At 39.3% G+C, this 14,845-nt stretch overlaps 1 protein-coding gene across 2 annotated transcripts in view; it reads left to right on the forward strand.

Moving 5' to 3' along the window:
* Positions 1 to 14,845, forward strand: part of TAF3 (TATA-box binding protein associated factor 3) — a 114,668-nt gene that overhangs the window by 3,371 nt on the left and 96,452 nt on the right. For both annotated transcript variants that reach the window (XR_011156149.1, XM_069034629.1), the window contains exon 2: positions 6,815 to 7,057. Coding sequence is in view for 1 of the 2 variants with exons in the window: in XM_069034629.1 (XP_068890730.1) it covers positions 6,815 to 7,057 (243 nt within the window). In the remaining variant the exon portion in view is untranslated. The remainder of the gene's footprint in view (positions 1 to 6,814; positions 7,058 to 14,845) is intronic.

Here is a 14,845-nt window from a genome sequence, read left to right on the forward strand (position 1 = left end):
CAGGTTGAATAGGTTTACTTGTACAAGCTTTCCCCAAATTTGAGAACAAGTTCATCCAGAAATGGGACCGTGCAATATTAACCTGTATCTCTGAGCAGCACAAGTGCAGCTGCTGCAGCTCTGAAGTTTGTATGCCAATCCACATAGAAATGATCTTTAAAGCAATTAAAGGAGACAACAGAGAGTGTTTGGGAGGATGGAGTTATGGGGTGAAAAAGAAGCTCACGTGGGCTTGGTCAGAGCTGTCCTTTGATAGGGTTAGTACAAATATTGGGGAAGATGTTTGTACGACTGGGAAGAAAAGACACAGAGATGATGCAAATAAAACTTTCTCCTTCTGGTGCTTCTGGAAGTTTGCAGAGCTCAGTTATCCCTCTCTTGCTTTGGGTTTCCTTACTGAAGGTGGGGAAAGGCATTTTTCCCCTCTGGGAATGGGGAAGGAAGTACCACAAGTATCACTATCTTTTTGTTTGGTGTTTTTTTGTTGTTGTTTTTTTTTTTTTTTCCCCCGGAGATGGGGAATACGCTGTTTTCATGCCAGTGATGTGGTATTTTTTGTATTGCCTCTCTTAAAATGATCCCTGTATTTCTTTCTTTAAAAAGGTTTGTAAAACGACATCTTAATACCGAGCTGACATCTCCCTGCGATTTCAGAATTGTTTCCTTTTGCTCCTAAAATAAGTTGCTGTACAAACCCAGCTCTGGATGAATGAGTTGAATTCTGCCATGGTTTTGCATAAGTAGAATTAATTAAATTCCAATTGTAGCATCTTTATTGTCAGGGCGTTATCTCGGAGTCAAACCAGTGGGGTTTGAGTTAGCAGGGCTGTCAGCTGAGGGACATAATCTTTGTGTTCCAAACTGAATGGATTTACTCTGACGTAGTTGAGACACCGTGGTATCGCTGTGAAAAGCCTGTCATCGCTGCTCACGTGTTCTCTCACTTGCAGAAGAAAATGATGGCTCTCCCAGCTGGGTTAGATCTTTGTTCCAGCTGTTACATCCCATTAGAAGAGCTACATTCAAGATTTTCATTACTTTTCTGCTGTTGTTTCTTTGCATTTGCAGTAGCTGTAGTTGATGGGAGCTTCTGTGGCTGCAAAGAGAAGGCAAAAGGATTTGCAAAGCGGGTTTGAGATGTGTTTGATGCCGTGAAATGCTTCTGAATGCTGTGTTGGGGGTGGAGGAGAGGCAGAACAGGGAGAAAATCAGGGTTTTCCTCTTAAAGTACACCATATTATGCTGCTCAAATTTGTGGAAAGCTTGTCAGAGGAACACTATTCAATGTGCTGGGTGCTGTTTTATCCTAAAATGTAAATTAAATATTTGAAAACCAGTGTTGGAGTATGTAATTAGGGTATCGAGCTGCAAAACAAACTGATGTAGTGTGGTTTCTGAGAGCAGAGTTCTGCATTGTTGTTGGTTTTAAGCAGAGGTGAAAAGGGAAAAGCTCCCTGTTAGGTGTCACTTTGTTTTGCACTCCAATTTCTCATGGTTTGATAGAGGTGTGCCAGAGCTGGTGCTTTGGGTTATCTGCTCTGAATTGTATAGGTTGGGTTTTTTTATACTGGGGAGCTGTCCATGAGGACAGATCAGAATCTGCTTTGTTTGCCATGAATTTAGATATTGTAGCTTGGCAGTGGGGTGGTGGGTTATAGACATGCAGAATATATCATGTTTTACCTCTTAACATACCAGTGAGGGAGTTCAGTTTCCATTATATTTATGTGGGTGGTGCAGTTCATGGGAGGGATGAGGAGGGCAGTTGTGGCTCATGCCCTGCAAAGTCTCATTTTTCTGTTACATTGCTCTAAAAACCAGTCAGATAGAAGCTACTTAGCTTCTATCACTGAGGGCACCTGGGCATATTTCAACAGGACAAATTTAGATTATCTGCTGCTAAATCAAGAAGTGTAATAAACTGGATAATTAACTTTTGGAATCTAGTAGTGGATTTTACAATACTCTTTCCTTCAATTTTGAGTGCTGAGCATATGCTTGGATATATTGTGCTTTCATATTTCTTTTCTTCCTGAGATTTGCTGACAGTTAGGAAATAAAGTTTAAAAGTTGGTCTTCAGTTTCATATTGTTTGACTACTTTTTGAAGATTATTTTCATGCAAACATAGAATTGTAGAATATCTCAAGTTGGAAGGGACCCATATGGATCATTGAGTCCAAGTCTCTGCTCTTTGCAGGACTAAATACTAATTATGTATACATATAAAAATATTAATGACTATATTGAAATTGGTATTATTAATGCAACTGCATTTTTATTGAAAGGCAGGTTCTGATCTGGTGAGCACAATATTTTAACTGGAAGGAAAAATTGCCGATATTGCAAAATGTTTTCCAAGGCAGAGCTGGCTCCAAAACTGCTTCAGTGTCTGCACAGTCTCTCCTGTAAACTTGATTATAGCAAAGGGAGAATGCAAACAGCAGATCAATATTTTCATTGGCAATTACCACAGAGGAGAGAGTTCACCTGGCATCAGCCAATTTTTTATTTCTTTGTAATGTCAAAGTTACCTCATATGTTTTCTTTGGTTTTGTTCTTTTTTTTAGTTACTTCATTCTTCTCACTATACAATAATAATCTCTATCAAAGGGTTAGATTTTGGTGATCAATTTAAATGAGCTGATTCCCTCTGCTGGTCTTTGAGTGACTTCGTAGCGAGGATCTATCCTGGACATTTTTTGTCCTGATAACCTTAAGTGTTGATGTTTTTGACCCAATTAACTTCTTACTGGCTACTTATATAAAGAAAGACAACATGTATTTTTTGCTTGACATTTCTGAGGTTACTGGGAGAAGGAGCAGACTCTGAGCACCAGTAGCAAGAAGATGCTTTTGCCTGTCTGGTGACTACATTAATAGGATCATTTTTTCCCCACTTAAGTGCATTTAAGTAAGGCATCTATACTTACTGAATAACCTGTTGTGCATGCTTATGACTTTACTGGATGGAAGCAGTGTTGTCTCCTTGAAACAGTTATCCTGGAGTAACTTCTTGTGATGTGCTGGAGCACAAGGAATCTGTGATAGAGCCTGTAATTAAAATACCAAGGAGCTATACCTAATAATTTGCTGGTTAAAATTTGAAAAAATCTCTTTTATAGCAGCTGAAAGGGGGAATGCTGAGCTATTTATAACATGTCTACATGTTGCATGGGTGGTGACTCATTAATTTTTCTCAGTATATTTATTACAGAACTGTAGTTGCTTCCTTTAAGAAACCTGGCATGAAATTAAAAGCTCTTCTGTTCTGTACTTACTCGCCTATTAAATATTCACTCATTCATATGAACTTTGGGCCAGGAAGGAGGAGGTGATGGGGGCAAGTTTGACAAAAGGAAATCAGCTATTCCTGAGACTTAATTTAAGGAAAGTAAGACAGTTCCCTAACTCCTACACACCCCCTCACAGTGCCTTTGGATGACATGAGCACTGGCCAGCTTGTTTGCTGGAGGAATTCTTGTGACTTTTGCAAAAATAACTAGGCTTTAGGAGCTTCTGAAAATTCCTTTTCCGCACAACCCAAACCTTTGTTTGTAGGGGAGTTTAGTGCTCCATCTTCCTCCTTCTGTTTGATTTGGTTTTTCTTGTGGACAGGTTGGTTCATCTGCAGGTGATGCTGAGCAGTGGGGCTCAGGGCTGGATAACCTTCCACACAAATACTCTGCTCTGCCTGGATTCTCTTTGCCCATCATTTCAGTCCAGTACGTTTTTGGGATGTAATTCCGTGTGCAGATTCCTCCTCACCTGGTGCTTATTCTCATGCCCAGGGAAGCTGAGAGTATCGTAGCTGCACAGCCATTCCCACAGGTTTCTGGTGAGCTGCTTTGAGACCAAGTGGTCTTAATTTAGCTCTGCTGCTGCCACAGCTTTACCAGTTTTGGAGCACTCAGTTCCCATTCAGGGAGACAGTGCAGCTTAAAAGCTTGTGAGAAAGGTATTTTCCTAGTTCATTGTTGATGGGGTATAAGGAGGAGAGTTGTAACTTGCTGGATAAACTATTCCCAACTCCTTCCACCTCTTCCCAGTCCTGAACAATGATAGTATTTAAAGCGTTGTGGTATAAAGAACAGCAAGAGACTGGAAACCAAAGCTCTGAAGTGTTTGTGATCTGGCACCGACTTGCTATGTGACATTGGATTAATTATTTCACTGGGAGGCTTCAGCATCTGAGTTTTTAAACTGAGGGTAGCGCAGATATCTGAAGAATAGTGAGATAAGTTCAGTATGCACAGATTAAACTTTTTTCTTGGCATCATTTGCTTACAGAAAAAAGCCTAAGACTAAATGAAACAGCAGGAGAGGTTGCATGTTTGTCAGCATTCCCTTTCATTTGTCTGGCTTCTGCTATTTTACTGATTTTTTTATTAAGCCAGAGAGTGAAGAGAAATGCTAAATTGTTGAAATGAGTGTAAAGTCTTTATTTGATGAATAACCTGAAATTACATTTAACACGTTTTTGTGCTGTGATAATTTCCAGTTGATAATAGGTTTGACTTTAAATACAGATATGAATACAGACCTGAAACTTTTTCCAACACTTCTATCACTGAGGACACTCTGTCTTGAAAAGAAGGGTTAACTGCTCCATCCTTTCATCCCTCTGACAGTTGCAGGTTTAAACACTGTTTTCAGCTTTCAATCAATCTTATGACTTGGCATTGTCTTTTTGGAGGCAAATGTCAAAGCTGTGGGAAAATTGAATCTTCTTTGGGGTTTTTTTGGTCACCTTTTGAACCCACTTTCTAACACACATAATTGTTTCATGATACAGTTGTTAAATATTTCCATGCTTCAGTTACAGTTAGTAGCTGCTTCTTTGCCACGTGTTCTTAAAAAGCAGTTGTTGAAGGAATTCCTTTTTAGCATTTATCACTTGCTAATCATGTCAGCACACTTTTCTGGAGGTTAAAGAGATCATGTGCAGATCTAGGAAAAGACCTTTGAAAAGTTTTCCCCAAGTTTTTCTTTTCACCTGTCAAACTTGTACCTGTTCAATCTTGACACCTTAGAAGATGCTTCAGTGAGTTCACAGGTACCTTCATAGCCTGAAGAGCAACTAAAAGCAACAACTCAAAATTTCTTAGTGGTGTCAACTATCTGAATTTAATTTTTTAAGCATAAACCATGCTTTTTTCCCCCCCCCTAATAACTATAAGGATCTCAACTACTCTGGAGTGGTGATATCCTCATGTAATTATGTGGATACAGGTCTGGAGTTTGCAGAGGAAACTGGTCTTGCACATGTACCAGGTATTACCCAAACACAAACTCCGCAGTGGTTTTCACCCTGTTCACATTCCAGATACAGCAGGGTAAAACTGGCAGTAACTTGGTCTGATCTCCCTTTTAGCTGTGGAAAGAATTAAAACACAAGCGAGACACAGAGTCTCGCAAGAGTTACCCAGAGTCACACAAGAGGCCAGTGTTGGAGAACTGAGAATCAACCCCATAATCTGAGTATTATCCTTATCTTCACCACAAGACTGAAGAAGGGAAATTCTAGAACAAGATTCTCATTTTCTAAATGTACCTGCAGGCATGAGGTGGCTGGGGGGGTGGAATTCATGCAGCGATGTGAGAACCAGCCCCCTCAGCTGCCTCAGCTTCGAGATAAACCAAGAAGAGATTAGGTTAAAGGACAAACAAAAGAGCATCCCCCCATTATCTGGAGCCAGGGCTCCACAATAGCCATTGTGTTCCTTCAATAAGCACGGGCTGCTTTTCCGTAATTCCTTTTTGAAGTAAATCACAGCTTATCATCATGTAGGGATGTAATATCTTCATAAGCCAATTCTACAGAATTGTAATCATTCAGTATATCATTTTATTGAATTAAAAATCATGTTTGGGGTTTACAGCATTGGTTTTGGGTTATTGTTGTTACAAAAAGTCAAGGAGAGACTTGAAGTGGTGCCTTGGCTGCCAAAGCCAGGTGTCCAGTTCTCCCTCCAGAGGCCTTTCGAGGGATTTTCCTTTGTCAAGTCAGGGAAACTAAGGTACTTGGAGGACTTTCTGCAAGTGTAATTTAAAGCTTTGAGCCAAGTTAATTGTGTAGCACAAACTGCATCCTCTGTTGAACTGTTTTCTTGGAGATCATATTAAGTACAGATCCCAGCTGCCTGGCCAGTGAGGTTTCACTGTGCTTTTTGTGAAGAAAGTAAGATTTTTGCTGTCGAATCAAACTTAAGTTGCACCCCAGGAAATCAGCCCCTGAAGTTTAATATAAATATTCTCTCCTCATCAGACCACTACTTAATATTCCTTTCTTTTATCCAGGAGGTATAGCTAACCTTTAGTAAAGGGGCTCATGGTTTCTGAAGCCTGTAGATTTCATCTGGTGGAAAGATACTTTGTGAAGGTTTCTTATTTATCAAAAGACTTTTTTTTTTCCCTGTAAACTATAGTCAGTTCAAAAAATTGGAATTGTTCCTCTTGTAGGTTGAGAAACAATGTTTGATCTGTTCCATACTGGTAAAGAGCACCTTCTGCATATGGGGGTCATGTGGTGTTAATTGACTGTTGCCAGGTAAAGCTGTCTGTTGCTGCTCCCTCGTTTTGGCTTGATTTGCTTGTTGGAGTGCAGTTCTTTAATGGTATGATTTGAAACAAAGTGATGGCTCAAAACAAAACCCTTCTGAAAGTAAACCTGGTAGAACTGTGGGGTGGTAAATCCATCTGTCTTACTGCTGGTGAGCTGGGGGACTCACTAGTCTCGAAGCGTCTTCAGGTCAAATACTTTAACCTCGATTTTTGTGAAAATATTGTTCTTCTGTTGTTTTTTTTTGTTCCAGATGGCCGCACAGATCCAATTTTGGATGACGTAGGCGATGCCTTCAAGCTTATGGGGGTTAACCTGCATGAGCTGGAAGATTACATACACAATATCGAACCTGTCACTTTTGCACATCAAATCCCTTCGTTCCCTGTCAGCAAGAACAATGTCCTACAGTTCCCCCAGCCGGGAAGTAAGGATGCGGAAGAGAGGAAGGAGTACATCCCTGATTACCTGCCACCTATTGTCTCCTCTCAAGAAGGTGCCAAATTAATCCTTTGCTTTCAGTTTTGGTGTGTTTGGGTATTTGTGGGCATCCCCCAGCAGCTCGAGCTGTGCTGCACCATGGCAGTGGCTCAGGAAGGACCTGGGGGGTGTTACACAAGCAAGGTTGCAAAACAGATAGCAGTGCTGTGGCAAGTTTGTTTTCCACTCTTTTCACTTTCCAGATTAACTTGTGCCAAAAACTCACCGTGTTAACCCTTGTTTCTATAATGCATTCTAAATTTTAAGTTTTCAGATGACAATAGAAATGAGTGCTTTGCATTACCTTTTATGTGTTAGCTTCCCCCTTATGCATCTTGCAAGAGCTTCTGTAATTTGGTAAAGGTAGGAAAAGGAAGAGCTGGTGAGACTGGCACAGCATTTCCTGCTCCTGACAGCTGTTTCTCCTTACTTGTAACAAATTTCACCAAAAAACCCAAAACCAAAACCAAAAAAACCTCATTTTCAAGTTAAAACGAATTCAGCTTCAAAATATGGAAGTAAGAGTATTTTAGAGGCATTGTACTGGCTTCTAATTGTGGTTGCTAATGTTGATTAGGGTTTCATCTTCACTGTTCCAGCTGCTCTTTCCCTTTCTTGTCCCACAGAGGCAAAGGTTGAGGAAGCAATGAAGCCAACTATAAAAGTGCTATGAGCTGGAACTAACCTGAGAATTTTGACTGTGGCAGGGGAAAAAACAAAATTGTTTTCTCTATTTTTCAGCTGTTTGAGACTTGATTGCTAATAAGATAAACCTTTAAGAAATACGACCCAGTCTGACTTTCCGTTTGAATAGTGAACAGCACACAACTGTACTTTGTGTGGAAATAAATATATATATAAGCTTATGGGTATAAAAATCCCAGGCAGAAGAACTTAATTTTCCGAAAGAGTCTAAGGAACAAGTGCAACTTGCACGAGATAGTTAAATTTAGAATTTTTTGGGAACAGAACATCTATCATGCTCTATTTGCATATTCTTTTTTTTAAGAACTAAGGTCTCAAAGTCTGCCTGTTGAAATAGGTGTAAAAATTCTACCTGGTGTAAGGATTAACATAAACAACATCACCTTACTGAATAAAGAAATCCATTGCTGTGCTGCTACAAGTGTGGCACGGGGCAGTATTCCAGTGATTTAGGAAGCCGTAGAAAGTGTGAGTTCAGGCTTTCTTACATCATGTTCAGCTACAAGGATGCAGTTGCTGCATGCTCCAGTTAGACCAAGTGAAATTGTGATAAGGGACAGGTATCTGAGGAACAGGTACTGAGTTTTGTGTGTTCTGAGCAAATATGCTTATTCCAGTAACAAGGTGAGGACTTACTTATCCTGGTGAGTATTTCTGAGGCTCCGTAGACTTCAGTTTTCTGTTTCCTTTAGTTGTGTTTTATAGATCATTAGCATTTCAGTGGTTTTTGCCTTAATACAACCCAGGAAATGGAACTGCTGTTCAAAACAGAAATACTTTCTTAACTTGGTAAGGAGATCCTAAATTCTCACCCTTGTGAAGTTTGTTAAAAGGATTGTCTTAAAAATCTAACAATGAACTCTCTCAAACCAGGAAGAGGCAAACAAAAGGTAAATATCATATATGTGCACAGTGTATATAGAAGAAGAGTACAGAGGAAGAATTCTTTGAGAAGTGAATAGGGATTTTAGCTGCCCTGATCTGGCTACTTTCTTTAGCCTGATTTTCAGGAAGTAAACAAACACCATTCTGTCAGAGAAATCTGGCATCTTTGAAGTGTAACAAGTTGCCCAGCAGTGTTGCAGTTTTTGTAGGTTTTTTCCCCTTGGAAAATCATACTTTAAAATATGCAAGAAAAGTCAAATCCAGCGAGGCTCAAAGCAGCTGTAGACAAATACCTGAGCATGGGGAGGGAGAGATGAGAGTTACAGACTCAGCCTGACAATGCACACAAAGAGAGGCTAAAAATTGAAATGGGGACAGCTGTGCTTTTTCTTTTTTTTCTATATGTAACTTTTTATACTCTTTCTCTCACAAGTTAGATCCAGGAGTTAGATTTTAGCAGTCCTTATAAATAATGTATGAATCCTTTTAACACCTGAAGCAAGAAGATATTATTTCCGAAGTTGGATGAGAACCAGGAAAACTTCTGATGCCTAAGGGTAGTGTATCAGAGGACCTATAGATACACACAACTTGTAAAAATGAATAAAATATTTTTTTAAATGGAAATTTAAAGGAAGCATTAAATAACAGTTGCTGAATGCATATTTGTTATAGTTGATTTAAAAGATTTACAGTTGAGGACGTTTTAATTTTGAATTAAGTGTTTTCTGAAAATGGTGTTCGTGCGCTGTGGTTTGTTTTTGAAAGGGACGAGGTGGATCACAAAATTGCTGTATATGTTTTGTTCTATGTTATTCCCAGTAAAATTTGGAAGAAAAACCTACTTTTGCAAATTAAAGGACTGCATTGTAGAAATACTGAAGAATTGCAGAAGCCATTTAAATACTTTGCAATATTTTATAGTGTAGAAAAGAAATATGCAGCTGCTCAGATTGTGCAGTCCATATTATTTGAGTTGCTTTGAGTAGGCAATAATTAATAATGGAGGAAGGCTTTGTGCACATTAGGGTGTGTGATGTAAATCCTTCAGTGACTTAAAGGAGTCGTTAGCAGGACTCGTTATGTCCCATTTTATATAGAAACCTAAAGCTCAGCTCAGGTACAAATATTTGTTTACTGTCAGAAATTACGAGTGCTGATATATTTTAGCAATAATGTAGCCACGACTTTTAGTAAAAAAAAAAATCTCTTTTTTCAGTATTGTTAATTTAAAAACCAAACCAAAGCCGTGTTCAGTCTGCGCCACGACCAGTAGGTGTTGCTACCCTCCTTCCCAAAAGTCCTTTAGTTCTGCACATGTAACCAACTCCTTATTTCCACTTATTCCAGAACTGGTGGTGGTTCAGGCTATACAGAGGCTGCCCAGCAGCTCAAGAGATGTCATAGTTATCATTGCCAGAGAATCCATAAGAGCAAAAAACCCATCCAGCCTGAGAGGAGCCATCTCCTTCATTGTACTCAGTAGTAAGAAATTCTGAAAGAGCCCCGAGTGATTCCTGAAATTGTAGGGAAAAGGGAGGAAGGCAAATAAGTTTTCAAGATCTCTAATTTGTGTCAGTCGGGAGTTCAGTTCAGTGATACATGTTTTGTTCCAAGAAAACAGAAAATGTATCTTTCCTTTAATATGGAGTGCAAGCTCTAACCAAATGCTCAAGCTGTGACGATCTGCATATATAATTCTATATATTATAAAACAATCTGACTCAGTATTGCCATGGAAGATGTTGGGGTTTTAGCAGTACTTTTACAAAGGACACTGAAGGGATAATTTTATGCCAATGTATCATGATGTTAGCTGTCTGCCTATTTTTAATTAGTCTCCTTTTTGTTTTTGAGTTAGTTTAGCACTGTTGTCACTAAAATGTCATGGTAAACTTGTAAGACAGATTAAAAAAGGAGAAAAAAATAAATTAGTTACAAAACATGATGGTCATGCTTTATTTCTTGTGCTTTAATGCAAGAGAACATACATTTTGCAATAATAAATCAACTTCATGGAATTTGTTGATTGCATTTGAATCAAAACAGTTCGTGCTGAAACTAGGCCAGCTGAGAAAGCCCAGATACTTCTCCACAGCTAATAATAATCACAATTACATTTTGTGATAATGTTGAGAGCCCTGAGTCCTGGTGCTGTAAGAACATGTAGCATTCTCCATGATTAAAACAAAGGAAAGTGAGGTGGGATTCCTGCATGTGCCACAGTACCCTTATTTTTAAACTTCCTGGAATTAATTTCTACTTGTGCTTGCTGCCCCTTTTTATTACCTCGTTTAAAAAAAAAAAAATAATTTGTTTTTGTTTTAAATAACCACTCTATGTCAACTGCTCTCTTTTTGTGACTTTTTGAAGTCACAGACTTCATTCCAACTTCTCTGTCTGGAAAACTGAAGAAAGCACGTTGGTTTTGTGTGTGCAATGCTGTTCATAGTCTGTGGTGTCTGCATCAGACCCTCGTTCCTCTTTTACACCGTAATTGTGCTGGGGCACATGAGCGGGAGATGAGGCAGAAGGCATGAGAGTCTTTTCCCACTAGTTTAGATATTTTGTGGGGAGAAGGGTAGCTTTTAGAGAGTCAGACTTTCTCCTCAGTTCCAGCTACATTTTTTTCTGTCCTCTGCTTCGTACCACTTCACTCCCACTCCTAGAGGTTCAGCTCCTTTCCCTTAAAAACGATCTGGAAATGAATGTAATTTTTACCAGGCACTACATTTTGTTGTCTTTCATACCTGGTAATGTGTGCTTAAGCACTGGCATTGTATTTCTGATCATTGAGTCAGGACAAGTTCTTGGCACAGTTTACAAATTCAGATTTATTTGTAGCCTTTCCTGTCAGAGCATTTTATTTCCCTGTCAGATCAAAGCATAAAATTGCTGATCTTCTTACAGTCCTGCCTTTTCCCCTCTTTACTGCTTATGTGATGTTAGAACCTGTTACCTACCAAAACCTGATGCTTCCAGCCACCTGGAAGCATGGAAACCCAGCTGTCAAATTACAGCTCATCTCAGCACATCTCTAGTGTTTGCCGTGGTAGCTGCTGATCTTGTTTGAATTGATGAGAATCGGGGGTGCTGGTGAAGCCAGGTGCTAATCAAAAGAACACATTTTTGTGTCTAGGTTCTACCAGTGCTAGAATTGTGATTGTATAAAGCATTAAGCATCAGAGTGACAAATAGTATAAGTGTCGAGCTCCAGTGGGAAATAGATCAGAACTTTAGAATTATCACTGCCCATTCAGTCTGGCAGTGCTTTCTGTGGCCAGAACTGAATGTAGCAAGTTGTGGATCTCAGACCAGAGTGATTTCAATCTCTGGTTTCTCCAAGTGTTGAACAAAACCAATCTCTCTTTGAAAATCAGCATGTGATGGGCTTTTAAAGGGATCCTGGGGTATCCGCTTTGCCATTTTGGTAACACAGGTCTCACTGATGGCACTTTTAAACCTTTCTGCCTTTGCCCAGGTCTAGTTTAACCCCACAGACTAACTCTCCCTCATTCTAGCAGCTGCACTGATGATTTTAAAGCAGCAATGATCTTTTCAACAGAGCTTTTTCAGTATAGGTGGTTAGGAAAGCACCACTCCTCGACAAACAGGTACTGTGTATTCAAGCAGTTTGAGGAGTTAAAGCCCTGCCAGACTGTGAAGATTTTGCTCCTGGCTGCTCACCGTGCCTGGTTGCTGATACTCGCAGGCATCCTTTAGCTGTGTGTGCAGTGTGTGCAGACTCAGACTCTGATTGCTTTTGTGAGGAGTGATCCTCACGTCTGCATCAGCCCAGCAAGGAAGGAGCAACAGGAGAAACAGACAAAATGAGAAAAGCAGCCAAGCTTGAGATGCAGCCGGCATAAAGGTATTGGGAAAGAGCCAATAGGAGAGGGAGGTTTCAAAGGAAAAAAGGAAAATACAAGACAGGAACAAAAAAAAGTGTACAGAAAATGTGCCTGGTTTAAATCTTGCCATTAGACAGAAAAATAACTTTTCTGGAAGGCGTGCTGATAAAGCTGTAATTGGGAGGACAACTGTATCTTTACCTTTTCTTAAGAAGTTGTATCATAATCGAAGCCATAATTTCCAGTGAAATCCTGCAAGTAAGAATTTAATGAAGTTGGGTTTTTTTAAATGTGGAGTTAAATAGACTTTCACAGGAGAGCTTCTTTAGTTTGCAGCACTTGGAGAAAAAAAAAAAAAAATCAATGTAATAAGTGCCATAGTAAAACTTTATCTGTGGCAGGAACTAAATCATATAGCTGGGATCCGTAGACTGTGGAGGCAGAGACAGGCACTATTTTATATTGTCTAGGAGACTAGTACCTAACTTCTCCTAATAATTGATGTCCTTGGAAAAAAAAACCAAAATGCTTGCTATTTTTTGAGAAACTTAATGGCAGCTGGAAGTGGGGAACGAAGGAAACAGATTAAAAACGGGTTTTTTTAATTGTAGGAGAGGCTTGTGATGAATTTTCATGGCTTTGTTTGTTGGGGTCTTTTAAGTGTTTTATCCCTCAAAATAAATAAACCAGGTGGAACCTGGCTATACATGAAGAAGCAAATCAGAAAATAAATTTTATAAATATACTGCCTCCATTTTTTACAAGTAATAGTAAGAAGTTAGTGAAACTAACTATAACAATTCAGCATTGTGAAAATTTATTGTTTTAGCTTCTTAATTAAGCTATCTAGTTTTATTTGCTGCATGCAGCAATTGAAATGAAGCTAACGTTTCAAGGGGATATCATCCTTTTAAAACCTTCCCACAAAGATTTTTCTGTTTTTCTGACCTGTTTAGATAACTTACAAGTTGTTAGTGATTCTTAAGGATTCAAAAATAAAAACTGCAAAATGCAGAAGTTGACTGATAAAAGCCAGCCTTTTGCAGTAAATTATTTACATGGAATGGGAGTGAAAGTCATGGATCCTTTCACTGCATTGTGATGTGCAAATTGCAATTTTGGTTAGAATAAAACTGGAGGAGAAAATGGGACTTTGTGATAAAAGGATTCTATTGTCTTGTGTGTTTTGAACAGAAATGCTGTCATGATTTTAATTTCCTACTGATCCTTTTTCAGCAAAACTTTTGTCACTTGTCTTGACTCGTCACGTCAGATCATTTTTTTCCCTTTTCTGACAATTTGTGACTTTGTTTAGTGCCTGTGTTGCTTCCTGCACTGTCTACTGCAGCTATGCCTCAAGGATTTTATTTCAGCTGGATCATCAGACACCTTTGTGCCTTGGAAAGCATAAGTTTCAAATTAGGTTATCGTCTGATAGCTGGGTGTTACTGTTCTCAGGCCTGTCAGACTTTCCCTTATGGCCCTGAGTGGTTTTGGGGACTTGAGGGAAGAGAGTGGGAAATGGAAAGTCTGGCTGATTCTTTAAGCAGGATAAAAGAGAAGCACAACTGGCTTATTTTAAGGGCTGGCCTTGTAACTTTATTGCAAGGTAACTTTTTATATTTTCAGTCTTTTCATGCAGGAGCCTTTCCTATTTTTCTTTAATCCAACTTTTCTTTCTTCCTCTGACTCCTGACACCAAGGATATTTTAACTTAATGAAAATGTTAGTGATAGCTAACAATTCCTGGCACTTAAAAAACATATGAAAGTCAGTTTAGCTACTGGGAGCAAAGCCACAAATTTGATTGTTACCTCCCTGCACAGGCATTTCTGCCAAACTTTTGGAGAAATGTCTCATAGCCCAAGCAAGCCTTAATTTTGTACTAGGATGTAGAATATGTTGGTTGAGACCTCATACTTGTGTCTGATTTTGAGACACGTGGCCTTAAGCAATGCCAGCATCCTCCTGCTGCTTATTAGTGACTGTGGCATTTACGTGGACACAGGGAATGGTTCACACCTGGAATCCAGGAGCTGGCCCTCCAGGTAGTTGTTCTGAATTACACAACTGCCCGGAGAAGTGTTACTTGCGGAGTAACTTTTCTCAGTTAAACACTTCTGAAGTGTCAGAAATGTTTCTTACCTCCTGTGAAAAATATCCATGCTTGGAGCTATTTGGGAATAGATACTGCTTGGTGTTTGTGTGCACTTTTTCAAGCATGGCTGAGCCTAACCTTGATCTTAGCATCAGAAAAAAATCACTGTCTAGACAAAGATCACGAGTGGATTACGGGACCCCGTATCTCCCTTGCATTAATCAGGGGAATGACTCACTATAAGCTTCTGCATGTGGTACAGTCC

Source organism: Aphelocoma coerulescens, chromosome 1A (assembly GCF_041296385.1).
Source record: "Aphelocoma coerulescens isolate FSJ_1873_10779 chromosome 1A, UR_Acoe_1.0, whole genome shotgun sequence".
Classification (NCBI taxonomy): Eukaryota; Metazoa; Chordata; class Aves; order Passeriformes; family Corvidae; genus Aphelocoma; species Aphelocoma coerulescens.